Here is a 19,676-nt window from a genome sequence, read left to right on the forward strand (position 1 = left end):
AAGGGGATTCAACAAAGTTTAACAGAGCACCCTTACACATACATAACATATGTATATATTTTTGGATGATTTGCTCTTATGAACATACAATTTCGCGCAATTTTCATAAAAAAAAAACAAAAAAGAACAAATCTGTAAACATGCATACAAACCATATCATATCAAATGAACACATCTATTCTGTACGCAAGCAAATGTGAACTACATTTTTTCACACTTGCGTATCACTCTCTCCCTCTCATTTCTCTCCGGCAGCCATATTAATTAATTTCCTACTGTTAACTTGTGGTGAAGTAATTTCTGAGTTGAATTTCTTACCCGTGTTTTGTTAGAACCCACAATGAGGAACGGGCCGGATGCGCCTTCTCTATGAACTTATGTTCTGTGTATGTATGTACATACACACATTCAATGGTCTTACGTTTGACATGTCATTTTTCCAATTTAAAATTTTTGAATCTGTTGCTTAAATAAAGCGATATGAGAATTATTTTGACCATGTATATACATTAAAGGACGTAAGTCTACAGACAGCAGCATATTTTCTTATTCTCCTGAAGGTATACAATAATAAAAAAAAAACGTTTGATGTAGTTTTTTTCGGAATTCATATTTATTTATAAATTTACAAAAATTAAATTATTTCTCATGCTTTATAACAAAAGAACAAAAAAGCGACAAGACAAAAGTCTACATACAGTTCAACTAGCTTTAAAAAAATTCATTTTAAAACTAGCTTTTTTGAATACTTTTAGTATTCACTTCTTGAAGGCGTCGTGGCATTGATCCAACTAGTTGGCCAAGCTTTTCTCGCGTTTATTAGTTCCACGCCTCTTTATTTAGCGATTTTGCGTCAGTTACTATACTTCGTTGAATTTTTCTGTCTAATGCTCCCAAGCATGCTCTATCGGATTTAAATCCGGACTCTGTGGCGGGGTATTAAGTTGTGTGAGTGAGTAATATAGGAGGCATTCTTTGACAATTAGAGCAGATGGGAAAACCAGCTTTGCTTAAAACCGAAGCATTCTGCTAATAGCTTCAAATATTATTCCAATATACTTTTATCTTCATGTCCATGGTACCTTGAATAAAGATCATCTTTCCAACACCAGATGCTACCAAAACACTACCACCGCCATGCTTGACAGTAGGTATACAATTTTTCATTTCCATGTCCTCATTTCTTTTCTTCCATATTTTAGCCCGGCTATCACTTCCAAATATATTGAACTTCGATTCGTCAGTAAATAAAATTTTAGACCAGAAATCCATTCCCTTGCAAATATCTGCCCGTACAAACTCAAACCGAAGGGGTCGTTGTTTTCTGAAATAAGAGGCTTTATACGTGGTGTCCTGGTAAAATATCCGCTTTTATTAAAATACATATCTTTTGAAAATATCATTTTTCCCGCATGTCTCGACGATATGTTGGATAACTAATTCTCGGGTTTTTGTCGACTTATCTTATCTTCTTCGCTTTTTATTTTCATACGTTGCTCGATTAAAATTGCCATTTTTTGCAATTCCGCCGTAAGTTATTTTCTTAAATCAGAAGATACTTTTTTCTCGGGTTCATCATTTTAGTCATTTGGCAAGAACCGTGAAAACCACGAAATAAATAATCCCATGTATGTAATAGTAACGAAGATTTTTCAACTGAAATTTTCGATTAACGGCACTTTATAGATAACGATTGCTTTGATTGAGTGAACCCAATCAGATAGATGTTACATACATATGTACGTAGACTTTTGTCATGCCACTTTTTCGTTATCTTGTTATAAAGTGAAATAATTTGTTAATTTTCTATTTGAATATTGTAAATTTTTAAATATGAACTCCGTAAAAACTACAGCAAGTTTCTTCAATTATTGTATACCTTCTGCGAAATAAGAATATATGCTGCTATATGTAGACTTCAGTCCATCACCATGTTTGTGCTCTAAATGCACCCTTCACCTTCGCACAAGAGCTTTTGGTAATTAATTAAATTTTTTCATTTTTCCAAATGAACCGCGAATTAAAAATACTTTAATATACAGTAATTGATACATTCATTTATTAACCTTCAAGTTTATGATACAATTTTAGTAATCCAGCTTCATGGTGCAGGCGGTCGCGAGTCCGGATTAGCATTAAAAGTTTCGTTAGAGTTACCATCATCCTGTGCCGAAGATAATTGGTTTGCGAAGGACTGGAAAAGTTGTAGCATACCATTGGGAAGTAATGGTGAGCTATTTGCATCACCACTATTAGCTGGCATCCCAGCGAATAACTGCGAAACTGCGTTCATTACAACTGGATTTTGGGATAACATTTGTAATTGCTCTAAATCTACGTCAGCATTATTAAATATATTTCGAATGGCTGGAGTTGACAGCATGGTGTTTATGCCCTCTGTAATCTGCGGAATAGTATTTCGTACTTGAGATGCATCTCTAGCAACTTCCAAGTTATTACGATAGTCACGGTTATCTGGCTCTAGTTCAATCGCTTTTTCATACGCTTGCTGAGCCTCAGAGTACTTTTTCAAATTGGAATACGCAATACCAAGCCGCCCATATGCTTTGCTGTATGTTGGATTGTACAATAAAGCGGTCTTGCAATCTGTAACAGCGTTTTCATTATAATTCAATCGAATATAAGCGGCTGCCCGATTACAGTAATAAATAGGATTTTTGGGATCAAAAGAAATCGCACGATTATATTGCAACAAAGCTTCATTATATTTTCCGTCTTTCATAAGACGATTGCCTTCATTTTTTAATGTTTCAGCAATTTGGGCTACTTCTGGACTTCGCTCAATATATAACGATTGAAATACTTCAAACAAATCTATGAGCGTTTTATTTGGTTGGCCCATATCACTACCATTTTCCAGTGAACCGGTTGCTTCTAAGTCAGATGCATCGTCAATATCAAAAGCAGTTTGCAGACATTGAATAGCAACATCAATACTCTCTTTGCTATCTGAAGATAAAGGTTGAAAAGTACACGGCCGTCTTAAAAACCGTATAAAAGACTGAACAAATTCCTTTTGAACCTTATCGGCCATATTCCACCCTCGAAGTTAATGAATTTTACTTAAGTAATGCTGAAAAATATCATCTATTTTAAACGTGCTCGATAATACATAAACCAGAAAACTCACTGCCAGCGATGTGCAAAATACATCGGGTTCAATCAGTATAATATACCATATACACGCGCAATATTTCCAAAACCTGCTAAATGGTCTTTAGGTCGTGCCTTATAGAAACCTTATTGCTTTGACAACATTTTTCACTTTGGCAGAGAAGCGAAAGGGGTTGTTGTAGTTGAAGTGGTTGAGTTTTTCCATCGAAATAATCCTAATTAGTGACCAGTACCGTTTTGCCACAAAGAAAACTCTGACAACTCTTGGGCATTGCTACTTTACCTGTTTTATACATTTAATTTTTCTAATAAAAATATCAAAATGTTAATTTCCGATATATTATTACTTGTAACGAGCAAGTTCTGGGTGCGAAGACTTTATAAAAATCGTGAGAAGACTGTGAAGAAATGTACATACGAGATTCGAAATAATTAAAAAAACTGTCCGGATGACATTTGTAGTTTTTAACATCCTGCAATTTTATAACTTTTATAATTTTTACAAGTTATTCCCAAAATTAAACCTTAGACTTGCAGTTTTTGGGTTTGAGAGAATTCTGAACGGTTTCCAACGCGTTTAGTGGAAAGTGTGTTTAAACTATAATTCATATACATTCATATTTAAATTGTAGACGTAAGCCAATTAAACTGTTGGGAAAATTTTTTTTCGTCGGGAAAAGTAGCGAGTACAGTAGTCAGACACAATTAAGTCCATTGTGCTGCGTTCATATCCCTTTTTAAGGAGCCAAGGACCCAAGGTGGTCGCTTCGTAACACATCAGTGCCAAATACCTCAAATCTGATTCTAGCGAAGACGGGGCAGACGCACAGGAAGTGGTCCGCCGTCTCATCCTCCTCTTCACAAGCTGAGTTGAATACACTGTCTGATAAGCCTACCTTTTCCATGTGATTCGCCCACAGAAAGTGGCCTACCATCAGTCCAACCAGCCGTCTGCACTCCCCTCTGCTTAATGATAGAAGGATTTGCGACAATAAAGTTCATCGCTTCTTGAACTGCATACATCTCGGCTTGAAGTACAGAAGCATGCATTCCAAGAGCAAAGTGCAGTTTTGTCCTGCTGGATTCCACGTAGACCCCAGAGCCGGAGCCATGCTCGGTCCTGGAGCCATCCGTAAAAATGTGAAAACAGTGTTTGCCGGGCTCATTTCCTGAGTTTGACCACAACTGAGCCTCTGGCAGTACTACACTGTATCTCTTTTCAACGACGACTCTTGATGGCATGGAGTCAAGGAGCATGGAGACAATCGTTGGATCGAAGTCCATGCATTCTCTGTTTTCCAATGCCGGACAAGGGTCGTACCAGTTCCCTTTGCGTTTCAACCTGCAGATGGCATTCAAGGCCTTTCCTTGGAAGAAAGCAGCAACCAGCGCATCTAATGCCAGGTCTGATGTAGTCGGAAAAGCTCCGGTGCAACAGATGGCCACAGTGTGTTGTAGTCCTCCTGACTCCCACGAGAGAGAGTGTGCTCATCCAGACCACTGATGCATAGGTGATAATAATAGGTCTTATCGTAGCCTTGTAGACCAATAGGACCTTGCTAGGAGAAAAACCCCAATTTTTCTCCAATACACCTTTATACTGCCAGAAAGCTGTCAGAGCTTTGGATGTCTTTGTTTCAACGTGTGACTTCCAAAGAAGTTTACTATCGAGGATTATTCCAAGATATTTGATTTCTTTGGCTAGCTGGATTGTGACTCCTTTTAGCTGAGGCGGAACGAATCCATCAAGCTTCCTCCTTCTGGTATAGAGAACAATACCAGTTTTGGTGGGGTTTGCCGACATCCCATTCTCACAGCACCAAGTGTCAATCATATCCAGAGTTTTCTGCACTTTTCTACAGATGTTCATAAGCGAAGGGCCCGTTAACAAACAGGCAACGTCATCATGTAAGGTGGTTAGTAGGGGATCGATCACCATGCACCAGAGCAGTACCAGCCTTTCTTAACCCCTGATTGGAGTGTTCGATAGAAAGAATCTGCGTAAGATTTTTGGACCTTTGCACGTTGGCAACGGCGAATATCGCAGACGATGGAACGATGAGCTGTTTGAGCTTTACGACGACATAGACATAGCGCAGCGAATAAAGATCCAGCGGCTACGTTGGCTGGGTCATGTCGACCGAATGGATACAAACCCTCCGCCTTTGAAAGTATTCGATGCGGTACCAGCTGGTGGTAGCAGAGGAAGAGGAAGGCCTCCTCTGCGTTGGAAAGATCAGGTGGCATATACTGCATGCTATTTTATAGCTAAGCTGATTTAAATATACGAGTACTTTAGATATATAATATTAACATCAAGGAAACCGTTAAAATTTACAGTGATACGGTGCACTGTTGTTGTTTTAGCAGCATAAACATTCCCCATATTTACATACGGGGAATGCTGCTGGAGTGACAGTCCTTGGCCGGATATAAATCCGGGTCGTTTCGGTAACGTAGAACCGACTGTCGTGGAAACGATACAGTACACTAGCCATTCCGGTAAAGTAGAATCGGCTGAAATGGGAATGGCGATACAACTACGTTCTGGATTCTGTAGCAGGTTAAACTCCCACTTATCCAGAATTGACCTCGACATACTAAACATATGTCCGGCATGTGAAGACACTAACCACCTTTTTACATGCCCCAACAAACCCACTCATCTAACACCCCTCTCCCTCTGGACCCAACTCGTCGAAACAGCTAATTTCCTGGGCCTACCGTTAGATGAATTAGACGAAGACGATCGTTGATTACACTACAATAACAGGGCTAAGAAACTGCTACAACAACAACATAAAATTGGCCGTATAACTGAATTATACAGCCATAATGTATGCAGAGGTTGACGACCTCATCTTCTTCTAAGCATACCTCTACAGGCATATAAAGCAATTTCTGCCTTCTTTACCAGTTCTTCGATGTTTAATTTCCAGCTAAGGAGTCCAGATTTACCCCGACTTACTTTGCACTGGGTGAAAGTGAAAGAGTTTGTCCGTTAATATTTGGTAGGCTAAAAGTTGGTACCTTATATCTGGAGATGAAAAGCACAAGTTCTGTTTTACGCGGGTTTAAACTTAGGCCACATCCTGTGGCCCAAGAGTTAAGCTCGTCTAATTCCCTTTGAATGATCTCACTGATCGTATTGGGACACAGTCCTGACGCCATTAGCACCACATCATCAGCGTGCGCCACCGCTTTTACCCCACCTCTATTAAGTTGTGTTAAGATTTGGATAGCATCAGTGCTAACGTTATTAAATACGCCTTCTATGTCTAGAAAAGCTGCCATGGTATTCGTTTTGTTCTCTAGAGTGCCCTCTATTGTTCGAATTACCTCCTGAAGCGCTGTCTTCGTAGATTTGCCTTTAGGGTACGCATGTTGTGCAGTTGATATACCAGAGCTCACCAAAGAGCTGCTGTGATGTATATCAAAAAGTCTTTCAAAGGTGTTTGACGGGATAGACGAAAGACTGATTGACCTATAGTCCTTCGCTGATTCATATCCCCCTCTAGACGGAAGACAATCTTGATTAGTTTCCAACTATCTGGAATATGACCTAAGTTTAAACACGATTTAAAAATTTCCTCTAGCTACGGCTGCCGTAGCCGAATGGGTTGGTGCGTGATTACTATTCGGAATTCACAGAGAGGTCGTTGGTTCGAATCTCGGTGAAAGCAAAATTATTAAAAACATTTTTCTAATAGCGGTCGCCCCTCGGCAGGCAATGGCAAACCTCCGAGTATATTTCTGCCATGAAAAAGCTCCTCATAAAAATATCTGCCGTTCGGAGTCAGCTTGAAACTGTAGGTCCCTCCATTTGTGGAACAACATCACGACGCACACCACAAATAGGAGGAGGAGCTCGGCCAAACACCTAACAGAAGTGTACGCGCCAATTATTATTTTTTTTTATGGTAAGATTCAACCCAAGGTTTCCTGTAGCATTTTTTGAATGATCCCATCTGACCACGGAGATTTAAATGGTTAAAAAGATTTGATCGCCCATGCAACTTTCTTCTTGGTAATTATTTCTTTTGCAAGATGCTGTGGATTATATTGGCGCCGTCTCATATTTCCCCTCCCACTTTCGTGGTCGGTGCATCCTGGAAAATGCGTGTTTAGCAGAAGTTCTAGCGATTCTTCTGTCGTAGCAGTCCAAGTACCATCAAGTTTCTTGACCCAAAAAGCCTTTGAATGGTCTTTTTATGGGGCAGGACATTTTGTAGACCTTACTCTCAAGGTTTTCAGTGAGAGTGATTTGGTGGATGGGAATCTCTCCTCTCCTTGTATTTACTACGTTCTTGAACCTCTTCCAGTTGGTTTTTAATGGATTTCTATACGGTAAGATCCAGCATTAAGATCCAGATCGTAGAAGATCCAGCTGTGATCCGAAAAAGACCTTTTATTGGAGACCCTCCAATTGTCTAACCTTACTGAGCTGCTTTCAGACAATAGAGTAACATCGATCACTTCCTTCCATCCCCCGAAGTACTCCGTACTGGGAAAGGTGAAAGTGGGAGTGTTACCCCTGTTACATACCGACAAGTTAGTATTAATTATTAATTCATAAAGAGACTCACCTCGGTCGTTTGTTTCGGAGCTTCCCCAAAAGGCGTGCCTCGCATAGGTGTCACATCCGAGAAAAAGGGTTTTGTTTGAATTTTCATTCACAAGCTTACGTGTCTCATCAGGCGGTGCTCGTATATCATATGCCATGTATATAGAGGCAAGTGTTATTCTGACTCCGTCAGTGGCTTCCACCTCAACAGCCGTCGCCTTCCGTGAACTAAACAGGGTTTGATTGAAAAGTAATGAGCCTTCCCGCGCGGAGCGTCTGCCAAGAACCGGCTGGTGGGGGAAAATGATCGTTGGATATTCCCCTTCCACTAGAAACCAGTACCAGTTCGCTGGCAACAGCGGTGCAGTCAACATCGCTCCGCGCGTGAAAGCTGTTTTAAAAGTGTGTTAGGATTTTGCAGTGGCGAAAATGCAGCGATTGTTGGAGCAACGTTACTCGATCAAATTTTGCGTAAAGCTAAACAAAACGAGTACCGAAACCATTGGGCTACTCAAGGAGGCTTACGGTTCATTTTACAAAGAAGTGCTCCTTCGGCTGAAAAACCGCGTCGCCCGGGTTCGGCCCGACCTCGTCAACAATTGGACGCCTCATCACGACAATGCGCCGGCGCACACCGCCTCCCTCTGCACCTCTGCATTGATCAAGATGGGGGTTCCGGTCCGCACCCAGGGTTCCTGAATTAAGGCGATGTCCACGTCGTTCTCCGTCAGGAGAACGGATTGGTTGTCCGTTGCAGTCTGTGAGTGCTGCAGATTAATTTGGATAACCTTTAAGCGCATGTTTACTGGTTTCCTTTTTCGGACCCTAGCTGCATGCCAGTTGGCACCATCGACCTCATCCTGGTCCTCTTCTGGGTTCGCAGAACGGAATGTCTTCAGCTGGACCTTCCGAATGTCGTACCGAAGTTTGTTTTCCACTTTCTCCAGTGGTTCCAGACTCTTTTCTATAATTAGAAGGAGTGTTGCACAATCTACAAACTAGTTTCTTAATTATAGCCAATTAAATGTTATGTTATGTTATTTATTATTTTCCCACATTCCTTATTATATTCTCTTTTGTTTAACGACATACACACATACAAAGCATACACAGGCATTTGCTTAGCATAGCATATGCACACATAACAGTGCTTCTCTTTTCGCTAGTCTAATGCAGTTAAATATGCACATATATGATATACAGGGTGAACGATATGAAGTGTTACCAACTTCACACTGCTTGTATCTGTAAAACAGCTCATGACATCAATGCCACAATTGTTTTAATGGCAGTTCAATACATTGTTTATAAGCCATTAAAAGCATTTGCGTCTCAGTTTTGTTGAATTTTTTTTCTGTGATGGAATTTAAACATAATAGTGTGATTGCGTTATATTTGGCTGGAAAATCACAACCAGCCATTGTTCGTGAGCTCAGTCACCTCAAAGTGAATCAAATGTTTGTGTACCGCACTATAAAATGTTACAATGATACTGGTAGCATTGGACCAAAAAAACCGCAACAACGCCAGAAATGGTTCGGAAAGTGAAGGCTCGACTTGAACGAAATCTACGTCGGAGTGGAAGAAAAATGGCCAAAGAACTGAAAATATCGCAAGACAGCATTCGACACATATTGAAAAATGAGCTCAAGGTCAAGGCTTACAAGTTCCAAAAAGCACACGATCTTTCACCCCAGCAAAAAAAAGTTCGGTGCGAAAGAGTAAAGGAGTTGTTGCGCTTACACAAACGTGGCGAATTTCCTAACACTGTGTGTTCTGATGAAAAAAATTTCCCAATTGAGTAGTTCATAAACACTCAAAACGATCGTGCTTACTTGACCCACCGCTCATACGAGAATTTGAGCCTACGTAGGGCCACTCGAAGCAATTTCGCATCGCAAGTAATGGTTTGGGCCACAGTGACCGCTCTACAATCGTTTTTATCGAGCCTGGCGTCAAAGTGAATGGTCTTATTATCGGGAAAATGTTTTAGAACCTGCTTTAGAGCCGTGGACACGCAAACATTTCGGTCGTAGACCATGGACGTTCCAACAAGACTCGGCACCGTCTCATAAAGCTCGTGTGAACCAAGAATGGTTAAAAAATCATGTTCCATACTTCATTTCGTGCACACAATGGCTCTCGAATTCGACAGTATAGATGCGCTGAAAAAAGCGATTATACGAGAACGGACCAAAATACCTCAAGATCACATTCGTGCAGCATGTAACTCATTGTTTGACCGTTTGAAGGCTATAGTCAAGGCAAAAGGTGGTCATATCGAGCTAAAGTGAATATATGTTAAAATTGTAATCATTTTTGAACAATTTTGTCTTTGAAATCAATAAAAACTAATTTCACACAAAAAAGTTATGGTGTTTTGAATAGGTATCGTTTACCCTGTATATATGAGCATATATTCGCGAATTGACATTAGCAGTTCAGCTTTTGTAAATAAATTGTAAAATATAAAGTTTAAAAACCTTTTTTTTTCTACTATTTTGGAACATATAGCTACAAAAAAATATTGGTTGCTCAACAAGGAGGAAAGGCGTGATGTGCTTTTGCGGAACCTCCGCTTTGATGATCGACCAGTCGGTCATCGGCACCGAGTGATTACGATCCTGGGGGTTGGGGATTAATTGATTGGCTTCAAACTCCATGCTAGGTACCCAGATGCGAGCCCTCGGCTTTCGTGGAATCTCACTAGCTGAAATTAGCTTTAGTTTTAACACTTCCCAGATGTTCTGGACTTTACCAATCACGTTTTTTAGAAAATGCAGCGAGAATTGGTGATCGCATTTGATGACACGGTAACCGCGGACTACCTCCATCGAGTCGAAACATGGTGTTTGACCCTCCGGGTTCGCCATGATATGTTCAACGACTATTCGAGACAACCGTGCCTAAATCTCGTACCACTTGGTTTTCCGCGGTTGCAGGTTTCATCTACCAATGCCATTTGAAGATGGTCCCCTGCCACTTTACTAAATTGCTTGGTAGGTTTGGAGGCAACTGCACCCTGATCCGAGATCTTATGCTTTTTCGGCTGGCTTTATTCCTAACGAAAATATTGAGGTTTGATAACACGACGATTGAAACCAAAATTGTAAGCGGCAATCGAATATTTGTGTATGCTTTATCGATTCTAATAGCATGATTCTAGTTTTGGTACGGTTGGGGTCTTTACTGGCGCTACTCTTGACTTCGAGTATAATAGGCTGGTTTTGACTTCAGCAATGTACGAGTATTGCTCTCCATATACACATGCACTATACATAGCTAGGCTGGCATTACGAAATTCGGGAAGTTTTAAATAAGAATTTGACATTACTACGTATTATTTTATTATATATTTATATATAATTATATATATATATATATATATGTATTATAAAGGGTGGTTAAATTTCAAGGACCGATGTTGAATGTGAACTACACCTAAACGTTAACGACACCGTTGGACTTCTTTCTTTGGGGTTATTTCAAAGAAAAGGTATACGTCGACAAGCCAGCAACAATTCAAGAGCTAAAGGGTGAGCTAATTCGGCACATTAACGACTTAGAACCTCAATTATGCCTCAGCGTCATCGAAAATTTGGAGGTGTGCCACCGAGGCTGCGGCGGCTATTTGGCCGATATTTTGTTCCATACGTAATTGAGCCATACCAATATTATCATAATAAAGAGAAATGACAATAATTAAAAAAAAAAATGTATTTTATTCAAAATAAACACCGGCCCTTGAAACTTAACCACCCTTTATTATATATTACTAGCTTTACCCCGCGGCCCCGCTCGCGTAGGAGTGGTTTTGAGGGATTTAGGATATGTATATAAAAGAATTACAAACAATAATTTCATAGAAAATATTTTTTTATTAATAATCATAATATTACAAATCAAATCAACCAATCAGAAAAATATCAAGCAAAATTTTGTTTATTAACTTTCTATCTCAAACCGTGTTTGAACTTTGCATTTGGGTCATAGTTAAACATAGTTCACAGTTAAACAGCTTATGCGGATTATGAAGTGTGCTACAAATAGTGGGAAATAGGAAAACCTAAGATTTTTTATATTAAATTTCGATTATTAGTGACGAATGAGAGTGGTGCGCGGCCTGGGGACTGTGGGAAGGGAGTTCCATCATAAAACATGCCTATAACCTTCATTGGGTGAAAATATGAATCTATACAAATTTTTACGTCATTTGGTGTTGTCGTTTCGTAGTGATGCGCGGACAACGTACAGACATTCACCTTTATAGTATAGATTAGGAGGGAAATACAAATTGTATACTTTCGCCCCAGTGAAATCTTTGCTTTGACATCCTTATCTGAATAGCGGTTCGTAAAACTTAGTAAATGCCGCTAATGCGATACGTTTAGTTACCTGTCTATGATTTCTCATAGGCACTGATTTTGGGTCCCACACTAGTCCAAGCGCTTTTGTGATATGCGAAACTGTAGCAGGGGTTCACGGTTAATTTCAGACAAAACATCGAGACAGTCAGAAACAGTTTCCATGTGAAGTAATTGAGTTGTTTAACGTCGAATTTCAATCACTTGCTCCAGGGTGTCTGTATGTGATGTGATTAGCATGTGTGATAAGGTCATCCACGTAATATATTTGGCAAACGATCTGTGCTCCAAGCGAGAAATTGGCTTCTCGCCACAGGATCCATTTCATGTAATTATCCGGAAGCAAAATACGTCCGCAGTTGTACATCTCTCAGATAACTCCCGTTAAGGGTACCTTGAACACGAAAACGCAGATGCGTGTTGAAGAACTCAGGCTGAGTGGCTGGACCATCATTTAACCAATATCCACGAACGAACGAACACTACTCGCAGTTTTGTGTTTGTGCTGTCAGTTTTATAAACGCAATGATGCGGCAAAAATAAAATTTTCATTTGTGGTTCTGTCCTTGTAGGTGACAGGTTCAGTCGAGCCCAATATAGTTTAGTTGAAAGAGAAGTTCGCTCTCGACTTTCCAGAATTGTTTGACAAGGTAATTGAGACTAGCCTCCTCTTCTCCTGGCTGAGAATGAACTGCAAGTAAATCCGATGGCTTTGAGAGACCAGGCATATAAGAAACCCATTAGTAATCTACTCACCAGTTGCCATGGTTTGTTAAGAGCGCAAGTATTCGTTTGGCTTACCACTAAAAGAGCGCAGACCAGAAGCGTAGCCACTCTGAACGGCTTTGAAACCAGTAAAGAATAATATATTACAGCGGGTTTATTCAACAAAAACCAGGTTAACAAAATATTCAAATGAAAAATCATCTCTTCTTATATTCATGCATTCACTGGATGTGATACTACATACATCGGCTTTTTAAAAAAAAAGGAAGAATACTTTTATTAAAATTTTTAATAATGATAATAAATTACGTGCAGCTGCTGAAACTTTCATGATTGAAGAACGAAATGAAGATGTATTGCTTCTCACCATGTATGGTGCCAAAAACTTGAATGAACTGAGGTACAAATGTTTTATAACATTAGCTGCAAAGGACAAGAGCGTCCAACTCAGCTCATTGCCTCCAACAAAGGATGCAGCAAAACTCCACATAAAAAGAGTCTATCTACAAGTTCAACATTGGACGCATAATTCATTAATATCTCCTGAGGAATGGGGTTGGCAGAAAGGCAGTTATTTGAAACCAATAAAAATGACGCAACCTGCAGCACCCAGCAATGTTTTGAAAATTATATTTTGCTCTTTCAAAACAGGCTGTGGAGCAGCTTGCGGTTGCAGAAAAAGTGGCCTTTATTGCTCACCCGCCTGCACTGTATGCAGTGGAAGTGACTGCAATAATCGACAACTGCTTGAAGAAGATGAAAGTTTAGAATCTTTCGATAATAATGACACATAATTTCCTTCGAAGCACATACGTACATGTTACGAAAACAATAAATTTCCATATTTATTTAATTATTTGTAATTTTAATATACATAATAATTTTAATGTGATGTTAAGTATAAAAAAATTTGTGTAAGTAATATTAAATAATAATGAAAAGGTGTAATTATTATTATTGTTATATTAGTATCAACATTCTAATTTATGTAATAAATATTTTTAATACCTAATGTAATTGCAGTACACAATAGTTTTCATCTTTTGTTGTACAGGAAAAAAAATGTTTTCCACACGAAAAGGATACATATTGTTTAAACAATATAAACAATTATTTCCCCCTCTTCAAAGGTTTCTGATTTTAAATAAAAAAAAAAAATAAAAAAAAAAATAAAATCATCTAAATCGGAGCTGTTCTTGAGGACCTCCGACAAAAGCCTTTGTAGTTGTTGCATCAACCGACTCCAGCAAACCTCTTTCCGCATACTCGTGCTTCGCAGTTCACAGAGGGCTTAATGTTATCAGTAAAGAAATTATATCAATCTGAAATTTAACAGATGGTAATCTCCTCTTATTTGGTAAAAACGAAGTCAAGAACAGAAATATTTATAAAGACCAATAATCTAGCAGGTATTTGCAAATTACATGATCAGCTTAACTATGTGAAGGGTAACATTTTCGCCCCCTGTCTCAATAATATTCCTGAAAACGAAATCGTTGAAGAACTCAAATCTAATCATGAGGCGCCAGCTTACAAATTTACAAAAACCGTGTTGGTGTAATCAAACCAACAAGAGTTGTTCTGCTGATTTTTGAGCTTTACAACTTATCAAGCAAAATATATATATCCTGGCATAACGTAAAAATACGTGAATATATTCCCAGCTCGATGAGGTGCAAATCTTGTCAAATGTTTGGTCATATGATGAAACATTGCAAGAATCTACCGAGCTGTGTAAACTGAAGTCTCCCACCACACCCCACACAAAACTGTTAACGCGTTAAATGCGCCAATTGCGCCGAGGAACATCGCTCCTCCTCCCCACAATGCAAACAATTTCAGTAGCAAAGAGATATATTACGTATTAAATAAACAATAAATGCGATTTGCGTGAAGCATTTAATATCTACAGAAAGCAAACAACAACAAATGAACTCTCCCCAATAAGCTACTCAGCGATCACAGCAAGTACGAATGAAATCAATGAAAAAGAGAACAATAAAACCTATGAAAAAGATCACAATCAAACAGAAAATATAAAACAAAAACCAAAAACTCACCACGAAATTCAAGCCCTTATAGCTCCTGGTGACGCTCAAGCATGCATGCCACACGAACTTGCTTCGTGTCACACATACTTGTTGTCGGCTTTTGAATGATGAAAATCAAAAATTTTAGATATTAGCGTCAAGCACCCGACACGCACACATATAAGCTGTTGGGCACGCATGCTTGAGCGTCGCCAGGAGCTATTACGCACCATTCACTGAATTCTCATTCAAATCTCAACTCACACGCAAAAAACAACTCTGCAATAAATTTCCACCATATTCAAAATTACGTCAACAATAACCGCCCACTGGCCTTTGGGAGACCTAGCCAGGAAGATGGGGTGGCCGTACAACGATAGATGCAGAAGTTGCAATCAAGAAGAATCTAAAGAAATAGTATTTCACCGTCTGTGTGAGTGTCCAAGTCTGGTTGCTCAATTCTGAATTCTCAATTGTAAACTTGAAATAAATTGCAAAAAAGCAAATAGACGACAGAGGCAGATTCATAGTCAAATTAAGATGGTTCGACTAATAAAAAGCAGCGGTTCTACAAGCGGTGTATCGAAATGGCATTTTCGTGCTAATTGGGTCTGAGCTGTGTCACTCAGACAGCACCTCCACCACCAGAATTTTACAATACAGATTTTTAATAGTCAAAATTTTGAATATAGAATACATATTTCGCCATAAAAATTGCATACCCAACCCCTTCAATTTATTTCAGTCTATGATATAAAAGTCATTCATACTACTCGTAGATTAGATAATTATTTGAAAGCCTAAATCATAGCGATTAGATTACAAATTACTTGATTCTTAGACTAAGAATAAAGCGTTTCAAGCATTGAAGTGATGAAACTCCGAAAGCTCTCTTAAGATTGAAGCTAAAGATAAAAGATAACACAACGTTTGAAAACATAAGATTCCGAGCGGAAGATTAAATCCAATTTACTCCAATAATTCAGGACAGCCATATAGGCTTGTTTAGGAAGCCCTCATATAGACAGTCTCCAAAAAACGTGAATCCCACACTATTTGTTCCACTGACATATAACGTTTATGGATATAAAAGGCAGATAGATCTTCCTTAACTCTTCACATGCAGATGTTAGTGATTTGTTTTTAGAGTGAGCTTTTGCGATTCGGAGATTCCCCTTGTACATGATACTTATTATCGAAAAGTCGCTATTACATCATTTTGAGTTCCGCATTGAAAGGTATAAACTGTAATTGTTTTGAAATTAAAATTTAATTTAAGGGTGTTTTGGTCGTTTTTATAATAATAGGCGAGTTTAAATTCTGCTGGACTGAAACGTTTAAAGTGAGTGTCGTAAAGTTTTATTTTTCATTAGAGGGGGTTTTTGCCTTCTCAATATCGTAAGTCTAAATTTTTCTAATTTGTTTCCTAAGATTTTATTTAGCCTAATGGAGGAGAGGCGGCCGCCGTAGCCGAATGGGTTGGTGCGTGACTGCCATTCGGAATTCACAGAGAGAACGTTGGTTCGAATCTCTCACCAAAATTAAGAAAAACATTTTTCTAATTCTCGCCCCTCGGCAGGCAATGGCAAACCTCCGAGCGTATTTCTGGCATGAGAAAGCTCCTCATAAAAATATCTGCCGTTCGGAGTCGGCTTGAAACTGTAGGTCCCTCCATTTGTGGAACAACATCAAGACGCACACCACAAATAGGAGGAGCTCGGCCAAACACACAAATGGAGGGACCTACAGTTTCAAGCCGACTCCGAACGGCAGATATTTTTATGAGGAGCTTTTTCATGGAAGAAATACACTATATATATATGTATATATGTATAATGGTGGAGAAAAAAACCAAAATTGCAATTTAACATTGCTTAGCAGAAGGAGAAGGATCCATGGTGATTCGAAAATATTTTAATTTGTAAGTGTTATTAAGAAGAATGAGGTTGAAATAAGACTTTTTCTTTTAATTTCTGCAAATTGTTTTATGCGGTTTTAACTTAATTTTAACTTTAATTCCACCGCATAAAACGAGTCCTTGCAGTAGTTGACAGCGACCAGCATAAGATGGAAGTGGGTTGGAGAATTTAAGGGGTTATATACCTTGTGGTCCGGTGAAATTAGCGAAAGTTGGGTTTTTTTTAAAGATATGTAGCAATAATTTTATTGTATAAAAGTTTTTATTATTGGATATTACAATGTTTAAAGAAAAAAAAAGGCTTTGTTTGTGTAAAAATATTTCAAAATGGCGGAGTTATGGCGTTTTCCCCCAAGACCCTTTTTTTGGAAGAGGCTTGCGGTGGACGCGATTCAAGTCCACCAAGTCAACTGAAATCAAAAAATCGAAAAGATTTCATTAGTATAGGGTTATATCTTCTTAGTGAACGATCAATATATTAAATATTTTGATTTTTGTGAAAATAGGAACATGTTTTTAAAAAACTCCACTTCTACAGTCCTAAAATTGGCATTAAAAAATTCATATCTGCAAAATAAAAATTTATACATAAAAAGTTGATCGTTCACTAAGAGGCGACATCAATTACGAACAATTTAAAAAAAAAATTATAAAAATCGGTTGAATACTTTTTTTGCAATCGCGTCCACCGCAAAAGCATTTTTGGAAAAACACGTTTTTGAGATAATCGCGTTTAAAGTTTCAAGCGCCGCATGAGGCCGTACGCTCAGGACGTGACGACGCACAATTTAAAACGCTGTAACTTTCGATCTATTGCTCAGATCTCTATGAAATTTTTGGAAAATGTTCTCAAGGGATTGTACTTTACGATAAAGAAATAAAATTTATTTTGATTTTTTTGAAAAACACAAGGTATATAACCCCTTAAGGGGCTGAACAGCAAAACGAAGGAATTTTCATTGAAGTTTTTCGATTTTCGAACATGAAGGTTATAATTGACATCCAGATGATTGCCGCGAATTCTAATTTCGAACGAACTTTCCTAAAAGTCCTTAAAGTCTTTCACATAACACCCAAAAACAGCTAAGTTACTAAGCGTCTTTTGTGGCATATATCATACGAGTATAAGATTTAAAAGAGAAAAACCCGAGTCAAATACTATAGTATCGTCAACAAAACCTTAGTTGCGGGAAGCTGATGATTTAAAATAGCGTAATGCTAAAGAATTATATGTACACATATGGAACGGACATATGGAAACAAGCCCCAACGGATTGGATTTATTGGATTATTTAAATGAAGTCGCATATTAAGATATCGGACGGACAAGTTATTTTCTGAAACTATTCAAGATCATTGCCGTAAAGTAGATATCTGGAATATTTTAAGCAAACTTTAAACTTAGGCCATGGAAAAAGTTCAGTTTGAAGCAAACTCAAAATTTAGGGCATGAAAATATAGAAACAGATTTCTCTAATAGTGGTCGCCCCTAGGCAGGCAGTGAGAATCCTCCGAGTGTATTATATATGCTTGTAAATACCCAAAACAGGGTGTAAGTGCCTTTTATATAAATATATACATACATATAATACACTCTTAGGATTCCTATTGTTGTCCGTGGGGCAATTGCTATTAGAAAAAACGGATTCTATTGTTCGTTGCATTATTTCCTAAGTTTCGAGCCTGACCTTTCCCGAATCGTGGCCTCGCAACATCTCGTTCGGCAATGACGGTCGCAAATCTGTTGTGACTCCTTCGAACCCATGAATTAAATTTTAGTATTTATACTATTTTATCGAGTTTTATTTTCTCCTTTGGTAAGGTTTAGCCAGGTGTTTGTGAAACATCAGTGCACATCAGACACAAGCGCATGTTTGACGGTTGCATTTTCCTGCAAGTTCCATTCGCGTATATTTCCAGGCTAATAAGATGCTATTGAGTCTTCAATCCCTTGTTAGAATTCCTGTGATGATTTGAAAATTATTCTAATTTAATTCCATACAAACTTTAAATCGGCTGGGTTAAAGCTTCCTATTATTCATCTTGATTATAATAAGCCCGATAGATTGTCCCAGTATGATTTTTTTGTCTTTCCTCTACTTCCTGAATAAGACAGGAGAAGTTACCCTTTTCTATGCCACAAAGTGGCTCTAGGCATATAAATGGGCAGGCTGCCCCTAGCTAATTTATCTACCGTTTCGTTCCCAGCTACCCTGGAACTCGTTCTTGGCTTTGGGATAGTTCCTTTGAATATCATCCTTGAATCATCATTGGAGCCCAGTTGCCTTGCATTTTCCTTCCATTCGTCTGTCACTTTCCGGGTCGTAGTTTCTTTCGGCGCTGCTCCAAGTTTGTCTTTGCCCTCCGTCATCCTTGCTGCTCTCTGTTTTGGAGTTAGTATCAGCGATCTGACGATTCTGCAGAGGTACATCAAAAAGGTGAAAGGGAAATCTCCATAGTGGTCAGTGAATAAATCTAACTTTCAGGACTAATACGACTAACTTTTAGCATAAAACACGTCATTAGCTGGTTTCAACCTTACAAATTGCCAGAGTCAGACCGATTTTCTCCCACTGACCTGCAACATAATATATGCAGATATGGTTGCACCTAGACTTGTATTAATTATATCCCCAAAGAGTGGGCTGAGGTGTGTAAGCTAACACCTTCTGCAAATCAGTAGAAACAGCACTTGACTCGCTGGGTGTTACAAATGAAAAATCATTTCACAATAAAAATATAATATACCACCATAGCAAACTTTTGCGTTAGTTAGTTAGCAGTGTGCTAGTGTCATTCATAGAGCGAATACTAATCGAAGTGCAGAAATAGGAGAACCATTTCTTAAGAAATTTTACGCGAAAATTCATCACTTCAGGTAGACAATTCCTTAATGAGTTGGAAGATCTCAGCGCTGGTTACATAACAATCACGTTGGT

The 19,676-nt window shown here is 38.6% G+C and overlaps 1 protein-coding gene across 1 annotated transcript; it reads right to left on the reverse strand.

The window, feature by feature from the left end:
• Positions 1-2,037: 2,037 nt before the first annotated feature.
• Positions 2,038-3,167, reverse strand: LOC128863927 (small glutamine-rich tetratricopeptide repeat-containing protein alpha). The gene has a single exon (XM_054103349.1). The coding sequence runs from the start codon at positions 3,053-3,055 to the stop codon at positions 2,102-2,104; it is 954 nt and encodes a 317-aa protein (XP_053959324.1). The 5' UTR covers positions 3,056-3,167; the 3' UTR covers positions 2,038-2,101.
• Between the last annotated feature and the right edge of the window lie 16,509 nt (positions 3,168-19,676).

Source organism: Anastrepha ludens, chromosome 5, assembly GCF_028408465.1.
Source record: "Anastrepha ludens isolate Willacy chromosome 5, idAnaLude1.1, whole genome shotgun sequence".
NCBI lineage: Eukaryota > Metazoa > Arthropoda > Insecta > Diptera > Tephritidae > Anastrepha > Anastrepha ludens.

Coding starts and splice junctions, on each gene's coding strand:
- LOC128863927 (XM_054103349.1), bottom strand. CDS start 3,055: ATGGCCGATAAGGTTCAAAAGGAATTTGTTCAGTCTTTTATACGGTTT.